The sequence below is a fragment of the Ambystoma mexicanum genome, chromosome 4p (assembly GCF_040938575.1).
Source record: "Ambystoma mexicanum isolate Mex_15411 chromosome 4p, UKY_AmexF1_1, whole genome shotgun sequence".
Classification (NCBI taxonomy): Eukaryota; Metazoa; Chordata; class Amphibia; order Caudata; family Ambystomatidae; genus Ambystoma; species Ambystoma mexicanum.
The window spans coordinates 136901428-136923495 of record NC_090927.1 but is presented as its reverse complement, the minus strand read 5'-3'; the positions used below and the strand labels follow the sequence as shown (position 1 = coordinate 136923495).

Genomic DNA, 22068 nt, shown 5'->3' with positions numbered 1-22068 from the left:
TGGGTTGACCTTGAATTCCTAGCCATGAGCTTCTTCTTGCTGAGTTTCGATTCCGCTCTTTTGTCTGACTTTGAGCTAGTTTATGAATCCTGACCTGTTCGTCCTCAATCATCCTAGGCTTCTGCTTTTGTAAAGATGGAGTGGCACTTGTATAATGTGCTTCTTGAAGTAGATAATAGTTGGTGCTTGCCGCTCTATCCTTTTACTTAGGCATTGCTAGCAGTATTGGTTCCTTAGCTTCTTGCATTCCAAGCCTATTTACTGGCATTTAGCCACTAACATACTTCCATTCTGATTCAATGGTTGTTTCTTTATAGTTCAGCATCGTTTCTTCTTTTATGTTCATTACATCCTTGTTTGCAACATTTCGTCTTTATCACCTTTTTGGTTGTCGTTTCTTTCATCTCTGCGTCTGTCCGGGCCATTGTGACGTCAGCATTCGCCTCCAATAAGATCCCTTTGGGTCTCTTCTGGGACAGTTTGGAAGTAGTCTTCATTTCGCGTCAGCTGCTGGTACGGTTGTCTCAAAGGGTATCATGCATCCCATGGCTGTCTGGTTATTGGTGCTTCAATAGGTATACAAGTCCTTCTGATGGGCACTGGACAGAGCCCTACTGTGGCTCTCTGTTGGTTTATTTGCTCTTTCTACGTGTCATATCTTGGCGAGTATGCTTCTGGCATCTCAAAATGGGTAGCTGGAGTGTAGGCGGTATTTGGGGCCTCCTCTACAACGCTACCAAAATTGTTTAGTGCAAACTTTGACCAAAGGTTGGGTTGCCTATACCTGCAGTCAGAGTTGTGTGTAGTGGTCCCATAGGGTACTGCATACAAACATTTCCTAACAGCCGGCCAATCATATAGGAGTGCATTCTTGTCTCCCTGGAGACTAAGCACAGGGAGTTTTGGGCACCTCCCTCACTTCCTGCCCCCACCAGACACTCTGGAGCCAGAGTCGGATTGCACTCGTGAAGCCCACCAATGACGAAACGAACAGGGACCAAACCTGGTTTGGTGTGCAGAGTAAATCTCAAGAAGGACCAAAACAACAAGAAATGGTGAAAAAAGAAAACTGGGGCCATTTCGACAAAAATGGCACCCACGGGTGCTTTAATGTTTGCGAACGCAGCCTGCTGTAAAAACACAACACAGTAGTAAAAAGTAACCACTGCCACCAGCCATTAATTGTCTAAAGGGTAACATAAAAAATGTTACATGAGAAGCTAGACAAAGGGGCTACTAAGTAACCCCTCAAGCACCCTATTGTAAGATAGTGTGTGCTGGCTCTAGAAATTTACAATGTAAAGTCAGTTACACTTTACTGCTCTTGGAAACAGTAGTTCATCCAAGAGTAAGGTATTTAAACCTTGGGGAAATCTGAAAGACTTCCCGGTGTCACTGCACTGAAGGTGCTGTGTGACACAATGCAAAAAGATGCCCATGGCGTTTGTCAGACTCCAAAAACCCAAAGAAATGGAGTTCAAATGACACAAAAAAATATGTGAGAGAGTGGGGGAAAAGGTCTCACACTCTCCAGGTTCAAAATAAAAAAGTTCTAGAGTCCAGCAAAAGTGCTGGGGGTCTCTAAGGTAGAGAGGAATTAGCACATTTCTGAGAATTCTACCTAACACTCCGCTTCATACATCTTACTCCTTTTGGTCCTGAGGAAGGCGGACATTACCCTTCTCCGTCAAAACGTAATTACCCTTGCGTTCCGATCCAGATACACAAGAGGTGTGCGCTGACATGGAGTTGCGCCATATGTAGACCCCTAATTGACCTAACCAAGTCTAAACTGGACACACGCACAGCCCTTTTGTAATAACGTACCAGCCCTGCATTGCTCTACCTGTACCTAAGAGGACAGGCTACTGTGTGTTGCCTTAAGTTACACTGATTTAACCCTTTAAGTGCCATGGGTATTTCTCCCCAGTGCCCGGGCCTTATTTGGTGATTTCGGTATGTGGCCATTCAATGGCTTGTAACTTTTTTGTTACATGAGATATCTTGGCCAAATTTGGCTCCTTTTTTTTCCCCACATGTAGGCGGTCGTAACGCCACCCAGGAATCCTAGGTTGCTGTAGGGGGGTGAGAGAAAATAAGCAAAAAGGGCGAAAACTTTGGGTTTTTTCAAAAAATGCCAATAAAATGATCTACAAAGAAGCCTGTGGTTTTTTTTTCCTTGTAAGAGCTAGGAACAAATGGTTTGCTGTGCTGAGTTCCCCAATTTCCTGGCTTTCAAGAACATGTTGAGTGGAAATGGAAAAAAAATATTTTGATGTGGTTATTAACCGTTTTGTGAGAGGTATGCGATTTTGGCCATTTTTGCCAACTGGACTTGCATGGACGGAATGGAAGAAAAGGGTAGGAAAGCCGAATTGGAGGACAGAAAGGCATATATTTCTGAAAAGTAGACAAAATTCCAAGTTTAGGAAGGGGTGATATGCGTAGGTCAGGTGTAAAGACTGGTAGGGGGTGTCTGTACTTCCGCTCTCTATGGTATAGGAGAGGCACAGAGGACCCCAGCCAAGATTCTCTATTATTGGTACGTGGTCGAGCAATCAAGGCCTAGCTTCTCAGGAGGTGATGCAGGCTGGTTCTTAAGTACAGTGTAGTCCCCGAGCCCCCACAAAGTAATGTCCACACACTGTATTACTGAAAACAGTCTTTATATAATTAATATTCAAGGGTATGTACACGATCACAATAACGCACTTTGTACTCGGAAGTCAATAATGATAAATATATACAATTCTAAAGGGGTACCACCAAGGTTATCAAATCTCATTAAAGTGCATCAACTGTACGATTAAAATGTGTCACAGATAAATAACGAGGAAACCAGCAATAGAGATAGGCAGGAACGTAAGATGGGTGAAACAATAGGCAGAATGATGACCCCTACCAATAGGCATAGTTCTGTGTGGAGATCCATCCCCACCTGGGAAACCTGTAAATAAAAGATATATAGCACAAGCCCAGTCCATGTAATGTTCAGTAGTCTTAGTTCCTCCTATTAAGGTTTTACCCCCCCCCCCCCCCCCCATGTACCTGGTGGAGTAGAGTTCTCCGATGTGTCGACCAATCCTTCTTGAGTGACTCCCTTTCAGGCAGGAGCCACGGATTGTCGCGAGGTGTCGAGGACCTCAGTGTTCGGTGTCGGGGAAACGACGGCCCTTCTTGAGTGCCCTCCCTTTAAGGCAGGAGTCGCGGGTCGTCGAACGTCCGACTGGGAACAAGGTGAACTACGGCAGGGAAGTGACAGCTTTGTTCCTAGCGGTGCTCGTCGACGACAGAGCGTTGGCGTCCTGCGAGGAAGAGGCGTGTGGGGCACCAGAGATGATGAAGAACTGTGGCCCAGCAAGGGCGTCAAGTCGTCGGCGTCTCTGTGGTCTTTAGGTGGCAGGAAACCCACCGGTGGATGCTCCTCGAAGCGTCGACGGTCGGGCCTTCTCCAGCGGGAGACAATCGGGTGACGATGCAGACGAGCGTCTGATGATCAATGGAAGTTCTTAGGCAAACGGGAGCACGGCGGCTCCGGTTGGCAACGGCGGTTGTCTACAGTGGCAGACAACAGTCCGAGTGCTTCTCTTTGAGATTCCGCTTCAGTCCCCGTCTCGGGTCGGCAGCCTGTTGAAGGTCTGTCTACCAGGGAGCTTTGGCAAAGATCAGCTGTGCACGATGGTCCCTCGTAGCTCAGGAAGAGGGCGCCTTACCAGGTCCTCGCTGGGTCAGTCCTTGGAAACACAGCAGCTTTCAGATTGCGAAGGAGAGCAGCAGCACTCCTTCTCGTCCAGCGGGGCTTAAAGGTCGAGCGTCAGTTACTCCAGTTACTCGTCGTAGTGGACTTCAGCTTCTGAACACGATTCCTAGCAGTGAGAGGTCCCCATATATACTGTTGATCTCCCATTCATTCCGCTGGGTCACACTCAAGCATCCAATCACGACTACGGGCATTCATGCAGGCAGCCAATCAGGCGCACGAAGTATTCAGGCCATTCACTTCTCTCCAGACACTCACAAGTTATGTGTATTGGGACAAGTACCGAGCCATTCAACACTCAAAGCTGCATTCATACCGGTTTCGGGCAGGGTTGTCTCAGTCATTGTGTCAACCACCAGATACTAGACACCCACAACACAGAATGCATATTCGTCACACACTCCAATCACCCAGGTCCCTCCCACAGGAGGTACCCACAACATACATCACCGGGAAGGCTCCAGCTACTCTGGCTGGGCCTTCACAACACTACCATATGCATTTCCAACAGCCAGTCAGGGGGAAGGAACAGAGTCAAGGGGTCACAGGACTTTGGGAAAACAAGGTAATGGGTAATAGAAAGCAAGAGGCCACAGGGGCCATCTTGTTTTCCATCAGGAATCAACTGATCCCAATGGCAGGGCCGGGGTATCCCAAAATGGAGGATACTCCGCACCTGTCAACTTCAGCATGGAGCTGCCACCAGCCCATACCCTGCTCTGTGGGCCACCCACAGGTGCCCAAAAACACACTAGGGGCACAGGGTTGTAGCCCCACCCATGGGTGCCATAAGGGTATCCCATGGGTCCGTTCACCAAACCAAAAGAGAGCTGCACCGCCAGGAGTCTCACCTGAACTCCTGTGCGGAAAACACGACAGAACACACGATAAAAAGCAGTAAAGGACAAGGATACGGAGGCCCTGTCCCTCCGATGCATTTCCAGCATCACATCAGTCAACAACTAGGTAGGGGAAACTGCCATCGATTGGGGGGGAAAAGCGGGAAAATGACCGAAAAAAAAGGTATGTGTTGGACATGGTTGGCTTGGTAGGGCAGTGGCTTCTATGAATTTTGAGAAAAGCAAAGCTCCACTACATTCCCCAGACTCTTGCAGTTAGGAGAGCACACATTATTTTTAGTGTTTTACAAAACAAGCAATACCACAAGCCAAAACACTGAGCCATGGTACACAGGAGTTTTACGCTCACGGCCTGACCAGGCGCACTTAGTATGTGTAAATCGGGAAAACCAATGTGTTGAGGAACGGCAAGCATACATTTTTTTGAAAGAGCACAGGCAGACCTTTTCAAGGGTAGGTGACTTGTGCAGGTTACAAAAGTGTATGGTGGCTAAAGCAGCGAAATGTAGGTCACATTTGGGAAAGGAAAGGGTTGTGAGACAAAGGGCACCAGCAAATGGGTCAAAACGTTATGAAAACCACACAAACACAACACATGGCTTACCGTCCCGCGTTCCCACAGGTGTCCCGATGAAAACGGTACATCACGTGTGGGTGCACCTACCTGGCTGCCAAGGGGAAAGCCTAAAACACAAGTAATCCCAAGTCTGTTTTCAGAGCGGAATCTCAGACATTCTGCCGACCGGCACAACATACAGATATGGGCCTCGGGTGTCCAAGCCACCAAGGAAAACAGGGAACCCCATGCATTTCTGAAAAGAGGACACCCGTGGGAATCCGCAGAGGTATGATTTGCGCACATTGCCCCAGAATTTATTACCCAGACACCCCCGCAAAGTCCGAAATGTGGGGAAAAAACGCATTTTCTGCACATTTCGCTTGGCGCACCCATTGAAACACGCCCCCAACAACACCTGGCCTACAGTCCCGCGTTACCACAAGTGTCCCGATGAAAACGGTACCTCACATGTGTGGGTGCACCTACCGGGGGCGCAAAAGGAAAAGGGTAACGCACTGGTCACCCCAAGCCTTTCGCCACTGCCCATTTTGTTCATGTGGGCAACCTACAGATTTGGGCCTAGGGTGTCGAAGCCAGCAAGGAAAACAGGGAACCCCATGCATTTTCCAAAAGAGGACACCTGTGGGAGAACCTCCCCTTTCCAAGGACACCACTTTTTGCCAAATCCCTGGTGGTCTAGTGGGCCCCAGGGCCCCAAACCCCCCTGTAACGCTCACCTGATTCCCGTAGAGGCGCCGGTCTTGACTGGGCGTATACCGTATCTTTAAAGGTGATGTGTAACACACGGCTGGCTCTTTGGGCTGGACCTCTGTGCACTGTATGTCTGACTCGAAGGGTAAGATGTCTTAGGTAAGTGAACGCCGTGCTCTCCATCTGCCTCGGGGCAGGGTGCTGTAACCAGTTTCTTCACTGGATAAGGGGAGCAGGCCTCTTGACTTCAGAGGACTGCTGTCCGTCGTTTACTGCACGAACGGTAAGTTTCGAGTAATTCTAATGTCTTTAAAGTCTTTAGTAATGATGTTTCTTGTTTTGCAGGGTTCCGGCGATGGCGAATGACGGGCTGAAGTGAGTTGAAGATGGAGCCCGTGTGATGAATAGAAGCGCCTGGAAGCACATAAGTAAGCGCTTGTTGCCTGCTTCACGATGCGCTCTAACTGTCTTTTTATTTTGCAGGTACAAGTTCGGAGCGGCTGCAGGGTGCCGGAATACCCACTGGGTTAGATGTGGAAAGGAGTAATGGCACGTGAGTATTAAAGTTCCCCAATGTCTTTAAACGCACCTTGTTTTGTCTTTCAGATGCGGGATGCAGCGCCGAAGGCCTCCGGAGCGTGCGAAGAGTTGGTAAGCTTTTGTCTTTCAGATGCCGGAATGCAGTTTGAAGACCTCCGGAGCGCACGAAGAGTAGGTAAGCCTTTGTCTTTCAGATGCCGGAATGCAGCGCGAGGCGTTGGTGACAGCCGATGGACCAGGTAAGTGAAGAGCTGTCACTGAAGACCGTAATGCTAACCTGTTCTTTCTTGTCTTTATAGGTGTTGCTGAAGACTGGATTCAGGATGGTAAGCCTTTTTCCTTAGGCCCAGGATCAGATGCAGAAGACACGATGAGCGTTCTGCTGCAGAGGATGCAGAATAACGCAAAGCAAGATTCATCCTTCGGGTGTGGTTTAAATAGCCTCCTGTAGTGCTTAGGTGTCTCCTTCCACAGCCACGCCTAGGTAAGAAAAGAGTTCCTGCTTTCCAGAAGAGTTCCAGTGTTCTGAATCTAGGGAGTGGCTCCTGCCCCACCCAACAGGAAAAGTTGTTTCAAACAGAAGAGGATCAGAAGCTCAACTGGCAGGCAAGTAAGCAGCATGGTCTGCTGCAGGTAAGTCCACCCAAGCATTATGAGCCCGGCGCTTCCAGCGCTGGGACTGGGCATATTTATGAGCCTGGTGCCACTGGCGCCAGGACTGGGTCCAAAAGGTCCCAATTGGGACTGGTTGGCACTCGGAACCTGGGTTATGGATCTGCTTCCAAGGGAGTTGGGAAAACCCTGACCTTTTGGAAGCAGAGATCATGACACCCCCTCCCCCTTCCCTCGATTTATCACCCCTGGGGGCAGTGATCATCTGCCCCCAGGGGTCTCTGGCACTGTGGCCCCATGCCTTGGGGCCACGAGGGGAAGGGGCGCTTACCTAGTAAGCAGCCCCTCCTCCCCCTGCGTCACTAACGAATCTGTATTGATCCGGTGGCATTGCTCCCCTTTCCAACGATACCGCCTCAATCTCCGGCTTGAAATACAGCTGGAGATCGAGGCGGAACAAGTAGGTCTCTTACCTTCTCTCTTCCCCACAGCAGCCGAAAAATGGCTGCTGCGGGGAATTTACTTTCAGTTTCACGCCGACGTGAAACTGAAGGTAATCCAGCCCCCTGGCAGTGAGGGGGGACCCCCCCCCTCACATAGCCCGGGGGTTGGATTAGTTTTGAGCGATTCCCTGCTTTGCAGGGATCGCTCAAAACAAGGTGCCGAAAAGGACAAGCTATCTCGTCCTTGGCACTGCATGTACACTGCCAAGGACGAGATACCTCGCCCTTGGCACTTAAAGGGTTAAACATGTGTCTTATGATGTTTTTGATACCCTGTAATGCTAGTACATGTTGTCTAGAATTTATATGCCACAGGCATTTTCTCTTTTGATTTTGTATTTTTGACTTGTTTCTTTATGTGCCTTAAAATGTTTTGTCACACATTTGTATATATTTTATATTGCAGTCAATAAATGTGAAATCCACACAAGTGCTAGGACTCAGCGCAGTGTGTTCCGTGCTCTATCCAAATAGAGAATCTACATGAGGTTACTAAATCATGTGTAAATGGTAAACGCATTGTATACAGTGCCCTTAAGGCACTTACAGTGACTTAATCCACTTTTAAACCATATATGTTCTTTCTTTGATACCTGCAGTCCTGCACTCTGATGGGGTCTCAATGAGTTGGATCGGATCGCTGGAGTGTCCTTGAGGACTCAGCAAAGATTTGGACGGATTCAGCATTTCAACAACGATGCACTCATAATGCACAGCAGGTCTCCTGGTATTGGGGTTCCACAGCTCTGGAAACTCCTAGCACCTCTGGAGATGGCTCAAATTGTAGTTTCTCAGGGCAGGCTGGTCCCACCAGCCAAAGTAAAGGAGTGCTCTTGGGAGCTACTCTTGTCGCACCGAAAACAGGGTCAGGACAGCAGTGGTTGCTTCAGTGTTGAAAATGTCTGCAGGCATCTGTGGTCGTCTTTGGTTACTTCAGCTTCCAGTTGGCGACTTGCTTTTCACTCGAAGCCTCACCTTTTTTTATACAGTTCTAGAACACACTCCTCTGCAATCTCTGGGCATTGTACAGAAAGAGGCGTTTGGCTGTCCAATCAGGGTAGCCAGACCCCTTGTGTGGGAGCTGGTCCTATTCAGGCACTCTGGCAGACGGGGGTGGAAACTCCTCTCCCACTTCCTGCCTGCCCAGACACACTATAGCCTAGGCAGAGATTTCAAGTGTTCCCGCCAAAGGCAAAACACACACCTCCCTCTCCCAGAATGGTAGAAGAGCTGACAAAGAACAACCACACTAGTAATGGCGAAAAAAGGCAGGCTCCAAGTTGGTACTTGGGTGCCCCTATTCTGCACAACCTAGGCTGTGGACATAGCCCGAGGTACAAAATCTACACAATAGTTGGTAGAACATGGCCACCAGCCAGAACTAGGAGAGTGTCTGTGACTAAAAAGTCACAGGAGTAGAGAGGAGGGGGTACTAGGTATCCCTTTGGCACTCCACATAAGGTAGTGTGTGCCAATCTCCTACTATAAGGTTTTGGGAGGAATACAAGGTATCACTCTATCCTTAAGAACAGTAGTTACTTGAAGATATGAGAAACATGTTAAAGGAGGACCCTAAGGAGCTGTGTGCTGCAATAGAAAAATACAGATGCCTTTAAGAGCTATGGAGCAGACCGACTCCATAGTACAGATGGGATATGTTAAATGTTAAAGGTATTTGTACCTCGCGCACCGTCACCAACGGAGTTGGCGGATCTGTAAACGATAAGGTGGGATGGATTAGTAAGGTGAAGGCGGAGTAGGATAGTAAGGGGAGTGGTGTTCTGTTGGCAGCTTCAACTCTGTATACACCGGGTGCTGAGCTTAGGTGCGGGTGTTGGATCGGTGTCCGCGTGTGCTGTTGGTGCGGCTTGTGTTGCAGTGTTGCGAAGTGCGTGCGGCTTGTTGTGCGAGAGATGGTTGTGTGAGTTTTTGAATGAGAAAAGTATGCAGAGAATTTGAGTTTATATTGGTTAGTGGGTTATCTGACAATTAACATGCTAACATTCACAGTTTTGTCTAATTGCAGCACTTGCTGACTTCCCCAATCTTACCCAGATGCTACGCAGGCTAATGTTCACAGTTCTATCTAGGTGTGGGCATGCTAACATTCATAATCTTATCTAGATGCTACGCAGGCTAATATCCACAATTCTATCTAGTGCGGGCATGCTAACCCTCTAGTTTCACCCAAGTGCGGGCATGCTAACATTCAAAGTCCTATGTAAATGCGAAGCAGGCTAATGTTCGCAATTCTAGCTAGGTGTGGGCATGCTACCACTCAAGCTTCACCTAAGTGCGGCGATCGTTGACCTTGATAAGTGTCTTATGTAATGCAAGGCAACTTCTACAATCCTGTCATGTATAGGTTCAGTGTGGTGGTCACAAATCTTTCTAAGTAGGCCTGGTGTGAGTCGATGGCAGTCTGTTATTGAGAGGAAAGATAGAGTGGCAGGGGTTTTCTGGAGTAGAGTAATTGCTCTACTCCCCACCCATGCCACACTTAGTTTTTGTTGGTGTCTGTTGACTCCTGGCTTCCCCTACGGACACCTGCAGACACATCTTGGGGGGGTCCTTCGGCGCAGGGCTGCCGGGCAGAGAATTGCCCTTGGATGTCCTTGATGTGGGGTATGTGGACCAATCCAGATGGAGTGGGCGTGTTGGGAGGCGGGCAGAGGGAAACCAGGAAGCGGGTGGGCAGGGGGAGAGGGACCACACTTTTAAGCACATTTTTAAATTGCAAAAGTTGAATTTTTTTTTAGGAGGTGGGGGTCAGGAGCCTCCTTACCTTAGAGTGTGGGTCACTGGAAATGGCGAGTAGCAGCTGGTGCAGACCCTCGCTACGGCCGGTTAGCTTTTTTTTTTTATTATTAAGAATAGAGTTCCAAAAGTCATAGCAAATAAGAATGAAGGAGTGGAAAAAGGCTCCACTCATTCAGGAATTTAAGAAAAAAGTTCCATAAGTCCAGATAAAAGTGCTGGGGTCTCTCTAGTGATGTGGTGTTAGGCAACGTTTGTATGCAGTACCCTCTGGGACCACTACACACAACTCTGACTACAGGTATAGGCAACCAAACCTTTGGTATAAGCTTGTACTACAGTTTTTGTAGCGTGTTGAGCAGCCAGGCTTATCTCAAGAGGGGTAAATGTGAGCTGTAGTGGTGTTAGAGATTTACCGTTACAGGTATTCAAATAAACTCTTATACTCAAGGTTTCTTGCATAAACAATGTATTTATCAGTCAGTTAGAAAGCCTTCTTCAGAAGGGAGCAATAAAATTGTAAGACACATACACTTCAATACTGTACACTTAGTTTCTAAATCAGTGAAGACCCTTTTGGGATGGCCCACAGAGACAACCTACACCCACAGGTGGCTTCAATAACTGGGGTGCTGGGGACATTAATATTTTACTGTTGGCAATTAGAATACTTAGAAGTTGGTAAAAGGTTATTAGAACAAGAGACCACACATATTCCTAAGCAGGCAATTACTTTTGGATCCTTCAATTAGAGTCCTACAATTCAATAGGCTAAGCCAAAAGTCAATGGGCAAAGGTCTTGTATAGGATGAAGCACTTCTGGTAAGTAAATGGAAAAGTCTTTGCACAAGTTCTTGGGAGTCTTTGATGAAAAGAAGAATCAAATGTAGGGTCACACGCTTATTAGTCATGCGAGTTGTAGACGTTTCAAGCACTCTACAGTAAGAGGTAAGTTCTTAGACTTGTTTTACAGTACCTTAGAAATGAATAAAAGATGCAGCTGATGACTTCTGTTCCTGTTCAGCTCTGCAGATCTCACGCTTCCTGAGCCTCAGTCGTGGGGACAAGAGAGGACGCTGGGTGACTCCTGCAATGCACTGGGATGGTCAAAACTTGCAACCGGCAAACTTTACTTTCAGTGGCTGTTCAGTGTTCCAGCTCCTCGCGTCTACCGCAAATAGCAACACTGCAGTAACTGGCTGTCGAGATGGACTTTCCTTGCTTCTGGGGTCATCCCCTCTGTTGAGGGGGCTCAGGCGTGGTCAGTCCTGCTTCCTGGGGGTCCGGAGGATCTTCCAAAAGCTCTAGGCCAGCTTAAAAGGAACGCACAATCTGGTGTTCCTCTCCCTGGCTATACAGTTTCCAGCAGCAACTCTGTGGAAATTCAACCAGCTCCGAGATGGATGTCCAGGTGGCTTACTTTGGAGTTGATTGGTCCCACCAACTCAAAGGGAGAAGTCGACCTTGCAGGGGCTTCTCTATCGATGCAAACTTTGCGTTTCGGCACTGCAGCATGGCTTCACCCGGCAAACCAACGGTCCAGGAGTTGCAGCAGGCGTCTTCAAGCGCTTCTTCAGTTCCTTTGTCCAGTGGTCAACTCTGCCTTCCAAGCCAAAGGACTCTCCTTTCATATTCAGTTCTCTCCCATTCATTCCAGCCTAGCTGGATGGCTGTCCTTGCCAGACAGTCATCCGGCCAATCACTTCAGAATACATTTGGGTCTCCTACGAGACTAAGCACTGGGAGTTTCTGGCACCTCCCTCACTTCCTGCCTACCCCAGACACTGTGGAGCCAGAGGCGGGTTTCACTTGTGAATCCCGCCAAAGGCAAAATGAACAAAGAGACCAAACCTGGTTTGGCGTGCAGAGTAAATCTCAAGAAGGACCTTTTCACAAAGAAATGGCGCAAAAAGACCGGGAGTCATTTTGACAAAGATGGCACCCATGGTTGCTTTTCAGCATCTGTGAACGCTGCCCGTAGTGAATGCACACCATAGTAGCTAAAAGGAAACCACTGCCACCAGCCATTCAGTGAGAAAAGGGTAATATGAAAACGTTACCTGGCCAGCTAGACATAGGGGGTACTAGGTTACCCCTCCAGCACTCTATTGTAGGACAGTGTGTGCTGGGCATAAATGGTTGCAATGGTAAGTAAAGTCAATTTCACTTTGCTGCTCTGGGAAACAGTAGTTTATCCCAGGGAAGGTATTTAAACCTTTGGGAAAACTGGAAGACTTCCCTGTGTCACTGCACTGATGGTGCTTTGTGACACAATGTAAAAGATGCCTTTGGAGTTTGTCGGACTCCACAACCAAAAGAAACAGAGGTAAAATTCACATTGAAATACATGAGTGTGGGGGGAAAAAGGGTCTTGCTCTCTCCAGGTAAAAATAAATCAAGTCCTCAAAACTCAGCAAAGTTGCTGGGGGTCTCTAATGTGGACGGAATTGGCATATTTCTGAGACTTCTCCCTAACAAAGGGATGAAGCATCAAAAAGATAAACCTCCCTAACACACCTTGCCTTTTTTACTTCAATACATTTGTATTACGAAAACTTGAACCTGTTGTCTGTCCGACTCATGATGCCTTCACACCCCTTCTTTTTCAAGTATTGTTTGCACCCCAGGCCCACCGACTCCATCTAGCAATATCGGATTTGGATAGAGCGTTAGCTCACTTCAGCAGTACTCCTTTTTCAAGCCATTCTTCTCCTGTGGTTTCATGGCCTGTGTCCTTCACTGCATAGGATTGTCTGCCTTCATCGAGGAGAACAGCAGAGTGACGGCTAATGATGCCTCCATTTCTGCATTCTGGTCAGGCTTAAACTAGCCATCAGAGCAATGACTGAAGGGTTGTCCTGACAAACGGACGAAAAGGAGTTTGGGGTGTGGAGTGGTAGGGGGGGGGGCTAGAGTAGAGGCGCTCCTTTCAATATGTTTAGGTCTGGTGTTTGTTAAATAACATTCTAAAAGACTGCTACACTATTTTATGTTTGACATGTTGCATATTGTTTTCCTACTATCTAATTCAGACCTAGTAAATGTGTTCATTGTTTCCCTCTATTTCGGTAGGTTGTAAAGACTGGACTCGAACATGGATCAGAGGCTGGTTATCTTGCAGAGAGACAGGTATGGGCCATATGTATTTGTGATTTGTAACGCTCACTCACCTGGGTATCATCAGAGGCTTTACTTGCTTGTCCATTATGTAGTCATCAATGTATGTGTCTGTTGCATTTCAATTAATATGCTCTTAAGCTATGTTAAATGTTCTTTCCAGAGACCAAGATTTTCTTCTCTGACGGAGTGGTGCTGATTATGGTCTGTGGTCAGTTATATAGTACATTTTGTTGAATCTTGAGCTGCAAATAATGTTCATAAATAAGTTTGCAAAATAGTTCAAGATAGATGAATGCACATATGCCCACCTTCAGTACAATTGCAATACAGTATTTGCTGCTACAGGCTGGCCAGAGTACAAATCTTTCTTATTTAATTTTGACAAAAAAGGTTGTTGAGACTCGTGTTAAATAGTGGTGTTCTCATATGCATCAATGCAAACCATTCTAGGGCTACACATTTGTGTAAAAGGCCTATTGGTCCATTAAGCTCGGCAATAATAGTTTAGGTTTCTTCTCTACTTTTTCCTGATTGTAGTGGAGGACCAAACTCTGTTTCATTTAGGGCCTGCACACAATTGCTCATACTAGGAGGATGTGGCCATTGTATGTAAAACTGCTTGGCCTCTACGAGGCTAAGATTGAGTGCGAAGGCTGCAACATTATCCATGTTAAATTGATTCCTAACTTTAATAACAGTATTAACTTGGTTTTGCTTTATCGGCCACCGGGGGAATCCCCAAATTTTAACAAAGGCTTTGTTAGCATTGTTGAGCCCTTGTTGACAGTCAATTCAGCATTGGTGATATTGGGAGATTTTAATCTCTGCAAAAATCACCTTAAAGATAAAAAAAAGCATTTGAATTAAAAAAATTCTAAAAAGCCATCACATTATGATTCATAATTCAGCAACAACGCACACTAATGGTCATACCCTTGACTAGGTTGGCAGCGGAAACATTCTGATTGAGTGGTATTACCACCCCTTGTATTTGGTCCGATCTTTCTTTTGTTTCTTGTCAGATGAAACTTCATGGCCAACCGCATAGAGTGCATGAACCCTCACCTAAAATAGAAGCCAGAAATTTGAAGGCTATCACTCCTGTTCTGGCTGAATGTATGAAGGGTCTGATGACCAAAACTAATGACTCTGGTCCTGAGACCCTTATTAACATCTATAATGAAGAAATCGCAGGTATGTTAGATCAGTTTGCCCCAATTAAAGCCAAAACCGTTAGACTCGCCAAACCACCAGAAATGGTTCTCCTCAGTCCCAGCAGAACTTGAAGCTAACAAGACAGGCAAAGCATGTATGGCAAAGAGATAATTCCCTGAAAAATCTGAGAGCTTGGAAATTTAAAGATAGAGATTATAAGGCTAAGATTCTAGAAGGTGAAAGAAGCTTCTACAATGATAAAATTAATCTCGCCAGGGATCAAACGAAGGAGCGCTCTCAACTTGTTGGGTCCTGGGAAAAAACCTGTTGCCACTAGTCCCTCTATTAAACCAACAAGGGATGACTGTAATAGAGTGCAGAAAGCCTTTGCCGACAAATTGCTAAAGGCCCAAAAAAAGATCATGGAGGAGTCCATGACAAAGCCTGCTCCCCTCTCGTTTACTATACCCAACTGTACTCGGATTATGGAATAGAAGGATCTTGTTAGTTCCCAAGAGGGTCCCTCATGTCTGGAACTAGATACTGCAACCCAGCCGGATCCACATAGTGTTCAAGTTCAAGGACTCTATGGCAGAGATGCATGACATTCTCAAAACCATGCATCCTACAAACTGTCCTGGAGAGCTGCTCCCAACCAAGTATATTTTAGAACACAGGGACCTTTTTTGTCCCATTCCTCTATAGGTATGTCAGCTCCCCGTTCCAAACATGTTATCCCACAGTCCATTAAGTGTGTTGTTAGGGAGAATTCTTTTATAAAGCTAATTTCCCAAACCTAGTGAGTCCCCCAGCAGCTTTGCTGGATTTTTGGGGTTTGTTTTTTTTCTCCTGCTAAGAGAGACTCTTTTCCTCCCACTCTTAGGCATGATTTGAGGTATGTCTTTGACATTTTGTGTGCTCATGGGCTATGGGGTTTTCTTTCTGCTCCATAGGGTATCCTCTTTTTTGTGTTACACAGCACCCTCCGTGCAGTAACACAGGGGTGTCATAGTGACCCCCAAACATAGACTCCATACCCTGGGACTGACTACTGTCTCCCAGGGCATGTAAAGTCACCATTGACTTTACTAGTCATAAATTGTGAACAGAACCAGTAACAATCAATCATATTGTGGAAGTTCTGCAAGGCGTTAATTATATTGGGTCTTTTTTCAAGGGGGCACTGTCCAGTCCCCCCTTGTCGAGTTTCTGGCTAGTGGCAGTGGTTACCACGCAAAATATTCCACCATAATATTCCCTATGGAATTTTCCCATGGATTTTAAACGCACCACTTTTTGGTGCAATGTTAAAGATACCGCCGGTTTATTTATTTAATATTAAATCAACGGTTGGATCTTTTTGCCAGAACTCTTTTCTAAAATGGCGTTTGTGTCCGTCCCTGTAACTCTGACCAAGGTCGAGCCCTTTGTTCCACTTTTTGGTGGGCTTCTCCACAGAAGCCCTCCAAATGATGCCACTCTGGGTTCCACAGGAAGGGTGGAGGGGGGAATTGGCACCCTGGACTGCGTTGCCTTGGCAACCCAAGTCGCACTCTACTCTGATTGGCCCAGTGGTGAGCCGCCCGGCTCACCACTTAGCATGTGTGATTGACAGCTAGGCTGTTGAATGGGGGTTTATCTGCATAAAAGCAGGGCCTTTGGGGCTGGAACTTCAGAAGCTGGCACAGGACCTAAGAATCCGAAGAGGGAAGAAGCTGAGCCATATGCAACAACACCACCGGTGAAGCCCTGCTGCAACTACCTCACCACTTTCCCGACGACAAGAGAAGATCTTCTGCTGGACGAGTCTTCTTCCTCTGAGCTGGTGGGACCAACCAGTTTGCCCTTTTTGCCTTCCAAAGACGTCTCTTGGTCGAATCGCCCGTGCCAAGCACCCCGGCGGCCGGATAGCCAAGCTTCACCACTTTGACCGCGAATAAAAGGAACGCACCTTTTATTGATGAACTCTGCGGCTTTCCACCTCGACGAGATCCTCTCTTCCCCTGGTCGAAACAACAAACTGCAACCACTGCCAGGAACAACTGCCACCGCTGGAGCCTCCTCTGTTTAAGGTACTGTGTCCTGCCTGGCCTCCCTTTCTTCGGTTTGCCCAAGGTGACCCTTAAATCCTTGGCTTGCCATCTGGGCTGGCCCCAGACCATCTAACTTTACCTTCTTGAATCACCCAAACCTCTTTTGAACATTCTGCCAAGACTTTTCGTGCATTTTAAACCGTGTGATCCTGGGCACATTTCGCTTTGCTCGCTTTAAAGTGGGCCTGGCCTTTATTCCCTTGCTGAGAACTCCATAAAAGTGTTGGGACCTGTTTTATTTCTTTGCTCTGCCTTTTTAACTGAACTATTGGAGTGCCATCAGGTTATGCGCTCACATCTGCTTAACATATCGTGGTGTTGTAACTCTGACTTGTCTGGTAGTTATCAAGGGAGGTGTGTACACTTTACCTGACTGTGTTTTAACTTGCTTTTGATTTAGAGTGCTAGTATACTGCCTTGTTTTAAATAAATAATTATATACTTTTTATACAAAGCTCTGGTCAGTGTTTGTTTGCTCTATTGTGTTTTTAGCCCTATTGTGTATACTCTATATACTGCCCTACTCTTCTTGAGAGAGGTCTGACTGCTCAGCCACAGCTACCAGGTAAATCTGGGTGGTGCAGACTGCTACCAATTGGGTTTACTGCTTACTCCTGTAGACTTACATTTTTTGCAGTGTTCCCCATCCCCAAGGGAACTGCACAGGACTCTGCCTAACATGTTGCGGTTACTCCACTGTTAAAAAAAAGTTGTCTAGAAACTAATGATGCAGTAAACCTTTGGCCCATCACAAACACCCTATTCTTTCTTATGCTAATTTGCAAGTTTGTTACTGTACAGCTTCAGTCTTACGTTCTGGGAGCAGGCATCCTGCATAGGAAACAGTCTGGCTTTCGGAGCTTTCATGGCACAGAAAGCACATTGCTTGACCTTCAGACTCGCATGTTCTCCAAGCTGGAACATAGCAAGTCAGGGCTGCTGATGTTTTATTTATCGGCAGCCTTTGACTTGCTAGACCATAGTATCCTCTTGGATCGGATGGCCACCGTAGGTGGCCTCTCCATGGAGGCAATAGACTGGCTTAGGTCTTTTCTTGAGGGTCGCCACTCGCAAGATCACTGGGGCGACAATGAGTCTGAAGTGAAAACCATCACTTGTGGTGTGCCACAGGGGGCCTGTCTTTCCCCCCTGTTTAACATCTATATCCTCCCACTGTGTAAAGATCTGGAGTCACTTGATCTATTCTTTTGCGATTACGCTGATTTCCAACTTATCTTGGAGATCAACGGTGACCACAAGAAGGACCAACTGATGCTGGACTCGTTGTACCAGACCATTAAGTGTTGGATGTCAACAAACTGGCTCTGCTCGAATGCAACCACACCGAACTTATGTTGTTCGGTCCCCGGTAAGCCAGAGATAGCCTAGATCATGTGTATTCCAGCTTTGAAATTGATGGCAGTCAGATCATGGTAGTGCATAAGGTTAAAACCTTAGGCACTTATTTGGAAGAAGGCCTGGACAGTGATGCCCATGGAGCAGCCACTGCCAAAAGCACCAACTAACATCTTAAGGTGTTAGGACAAGAGGCCCCACTGATTTTGATAGAAAATCGTATTAAACTTGTCAGAGCAGTAATCCTACCTTGCATGGATTATTGCAATGCCTTGTTGGGAGGTGCAAACAGGACAGACATTCAAGGATTACAAAAGATTCAAAATTCCGCTATTCGGATTATTTTTCAGATGAAGCGCTCTAAAACAACATCAGCAGCGCGAAAGAAACAGCACTGGTTGCCGGTCACAGCACGGGTTCAGTTCAAATTGTTGTCCATCTGCCATAAGTGCGTCTTTGGAAACGCTTCAGCCTATTTGAAAGATAGGGTAAATATTTATCAACCCACAAGAAACTTGCGATCATCTGATGACCACCTGCTGGAAGTACACTGCGTTAAGCAAGCCCGTGGATATGGCTGTGCCTTTTATGTACGGGGAGAACGGGCTTGGAACGCCCTACCTGCACAGTTGCGCAAAACGGAAAATTACTTTGCTTTTAGAAAGCAGTTGAAAGCAGTTGAAAACCACTTTATTCCTGCACAAAGAATAAGTCACTGGTGTATATCTCCAATCCTCCTCACTTTCTGTTCTTCCTAGTGTCTGGATGCCTTTAGGGCTTTGGTGCAGTACAAATGTAATAATATAACTACTTGTTAGGAGAATAAATATATTTGCTGCTTTCAGACTTTTATTGGACATCCTCCCTTTTTGCCTTGTTTGGACTCTTAGCCGACTTCTTGGATGGAAGAAGAGCCTTCTGGTTTTCTTCCCTTGTGTTTTAACTCATTATTATGGGGAAACTGATAAGTTCATAAGATTATCAATACTGAGAGACTGTGTGTCTACTAGTGGATTTCTTGTATTACAATTGCACACATCAACTAAAGTGAAATGCTGTTATGATATTGTTAGAATGGATTTCTAAACTCCAGCTCGGAGGACAGATGTTTATTATCACAGTGAAACGCCAAGGATTAGACTTGGTTATTCAAAGAACACATTTTTTATAGGCTCGGAAAACACATGAATAATGACTATTGGCAAGTAATATGATCGCACAATACGAGGTACTAATAAACGTATACATGGGCACTGTAGGTGGTGCAAAATAAAGCCATTTCACACCCCAATACCTGTAAAGGAAGGCATGTTATTAGGTTGGCACCAACTGTCCACAGGCTTTAGAATCCTAGCTTTAGAATTCAAGCCCTAAATTGTATGGGGCCTTGTGCCTAAAATTTCAGTTTTCCAATAGTTTAGGATTTAGGGAAGAAATTAGGAGAGGTTTCCTGGGGGCGTGAAGATGGATCCAAAAGTAAGTATTCTAGTGAATAAACCAGTTCCCAGCTTTTTATTTTTTTTTAGCATCAAGTTGTGCGAAAGCCAACCCAGTGTAAAAGTTTGTTAGGCAACGTTTCAGTAGTGGAGATATGAGGTAGGCGGGTGTGGGTACCGCCCAAACTCCAGTTTCTCTTCAGACTTAGCGGATGGTCAGAGGGTTGCCTGAGGTAAGTTTTCATGCCTGTGGATCCGGTTGCTGGTGCCCAGGGGCTGCGTGTGCCAGAAGAGTTCTGGTCATGGATTGAAGCTTGGTGCAACCTCGTCTCTGCAACCAATGCAAGATCCACCACTGCCGCACTCGATCAGCAAGGGAAAGCACGTTACAGGGACGGTCTCTGTTGGTCAGTGACACCAGGCATCCCACTTGCTATGGTAGAAGAAAGCCTCCTATCTCAGGACCCATAGATGGCAGGGAGCTGAGATGTTGCAGGTGAACCTCTGATCGCACAAGCAGAGAACCCCTGGAGTTCTGGGCCAAAACAGAGACGGGCCTTCTGTTGTGGGTTAGCCCATTCTGGAGCTGGTCAGTCCACTGGGTGATCCAGGGACTTTTCTGAGGGCTCCAGCTTGCTTTGCTACCAGACGTCGCCGGGACCAGTTGTTCCTACTGGTCCAGAAGGTTGAAGCACAGCCTAGGTGTTGGGTAAAGATTTGGGGTAGTACTACAACAATCTTAGCCTCCTGGCAATAGGGACCCAGCCTTTGTGTAAGTCTGAACTACACAGGTTGGTAGTGTGGCATAGCAGCCAGGCTTATCGCAAGAGGGGTCAGTGTGAGCAGTAATGTAGTTACAGGGAAATTCAGTGACAAGAATTCAAATAAACACTGATACTCAAAGTTTCTTGATAAAACAATTATTTTATTTACCAGTCATTTAAACAAGCCTTCTTCAGAAGGAACAATATAAAAGCAAGACTGAAATATACTTCAAAAATCCACACTCTTGGGTTTCTTAGATTCAGTAACTTCCCATTGGGGACAACTCAGACAATTCCTACACCTTGAGGTGACATAAATATCTAGGATCTTGTGGACATTAATATAGAACTTTTGCATCTAGAGTAGGCAGAACGTCTATAAAAAGAAAGGTTAAACAAATAAACAAGATATCTGTTTCTTAAAGCAGGCAAATACTTTTGAACCCCCCCCCCAATGCAGACAGGTTTGCTCCTTCCTGGGATAGGTGCAACACAAAACAGAGGAGCGATGAGTCATTCAGGGAACCTGGCTAAGCCAATGTCAATGGGCAAAAGTCAATGTAACTGAAGCACTTGGTGAAGGTGGTGAGTAGTCTTTGCACAATGTTTTTAGAAGTCTTTGATGAAGAAAGAAGAATCAAATGTAGGGCCACAAGCCGGGAGACTAGTGAAGTAGAAGAGCAAGCAAATCTACAGTGAGAGGTACCTTTTTGAGAATAAAGAAAAGATGCAGCTGGTGACCTCTGTTCCTGTGCTGTTCTGCAGATCCTGTTCCTGGGCCTCACTTGTGGGGATAAGAGGGAGGACTTCTGGGGACTCCTGCACCATAACAGGATGGTGACTCTCCGCAACAGGCAAACTTTCAAACAAGTGGCATTTCGGTATTTCAGCTTCTCGCGATGACCGCAAATAGCAACACCAAGGTTCCTGGCTGTCGAGATGGACCTTCCTTGTTTCTGGGGTCCCGCACTCTGTTGAGGGAGCTCGGGCTCGGTCAGTCATGCTTCCTCGGAGTCGGGAGGATCTTCCTGGAGCTTTTGGCCAACTTAAATTCAACGCACACAGACTGGTGTTCCTCTCCCTGGCTATACGATTTTGAACAGCATTCTGTGGAAATTTCAACCAGCTCTGAAATGGATGTCCAGGTGGCTTACTGTGGAGTTGATTGGTCCCTCCAACTCAAGGGGAGAAGTTGTCTTTGCAGAGCTTCTCTGTCGAGGTGAACTTGGAGCTTCAGCACCGCAGCAGGGCTTCAACGGGCAAACCAACGGTCTAGGAGTTGCAGCAGCCTTCTTCTTCCAGTTCTTCTTCGGATTCCTTCGTCTAGTGGTCTACTCTGCCTTCCAGCCAAAAAGCCTCGCCTTTTATGCAGGTTTCTACCATTCATTCCAGCCTGGCTGTCAATCACCCAGCAGGGTGGTTGTTCTTGCCAGCCAATCATCAGAGTGCATTCAGGTCTCCTAGGAGACTAAGCAGAGGGTGTTTCGGGCACCTCCCTCACTTCCTGTCCCCCACCAGACACTCTGGTGCCAGAGGCAGGTTTCACTCGTGAAGCGTGCCAAAGACAAAATGAACAAAGGGACCAAACCTGGTTTGGCGCGCAGAGTAAATCTCAAGTGACCAAAACAAGAAATTGTGAAAAAAAGACCAGCGCCATTTTGACAAAAATGGCACTCATGGGTGGTTTACAACGAACGCAGCCTGCAGTAAAGGCACAACACTGTAGTAAAAAGTAACCACTGCCACCAGCCATTAATCATGTAAAGGGTAACATAACATTTTTTTACATGAGAAGCTAGACAAAGGGGCTACTAAGTAACCCCTCCAGCACCCTATGGTAAG

General features: G+C 46.6%; 2 protein-coding genes across 3 annotated transcripts in view; one reads left to right on the top strand and one right to left on the bottom strand.

Moving 5' to 3' along the window:
• HADHA (hydroxyacyl-CoA dehydrogenase trifunctional multienzyme complex subunit alpha) overlaps positions 1-22068 on the top strand; it is a 541230-nt gene that overhangs the window by 184516 nt on the left and 334646 nt on the right. For both annotated transcript variants that reach the window (XM_069605578.1, XM_069605577.1), the window contains exon 10: positions 13375-13431. In XM_069605578.1, the coding sequence (XP_069461679.1) occupies positions 13375-13431 (57 nt within the window). The remainder of the gene's footprint in view (positions 1-13374; positions 13432-22068) is intronic.
• Positions 1-22068, bottom strand: part of HADHB (hydroxyacyl-CoA dehydrogenase trifunctional multienzyme complex subunit beta) — a 679110-nt gene that overhangs the window by 563538 nt on the left and 93504 nt on the right. The gene's annotated exons all lie outside the window — the stretch shown is intronic.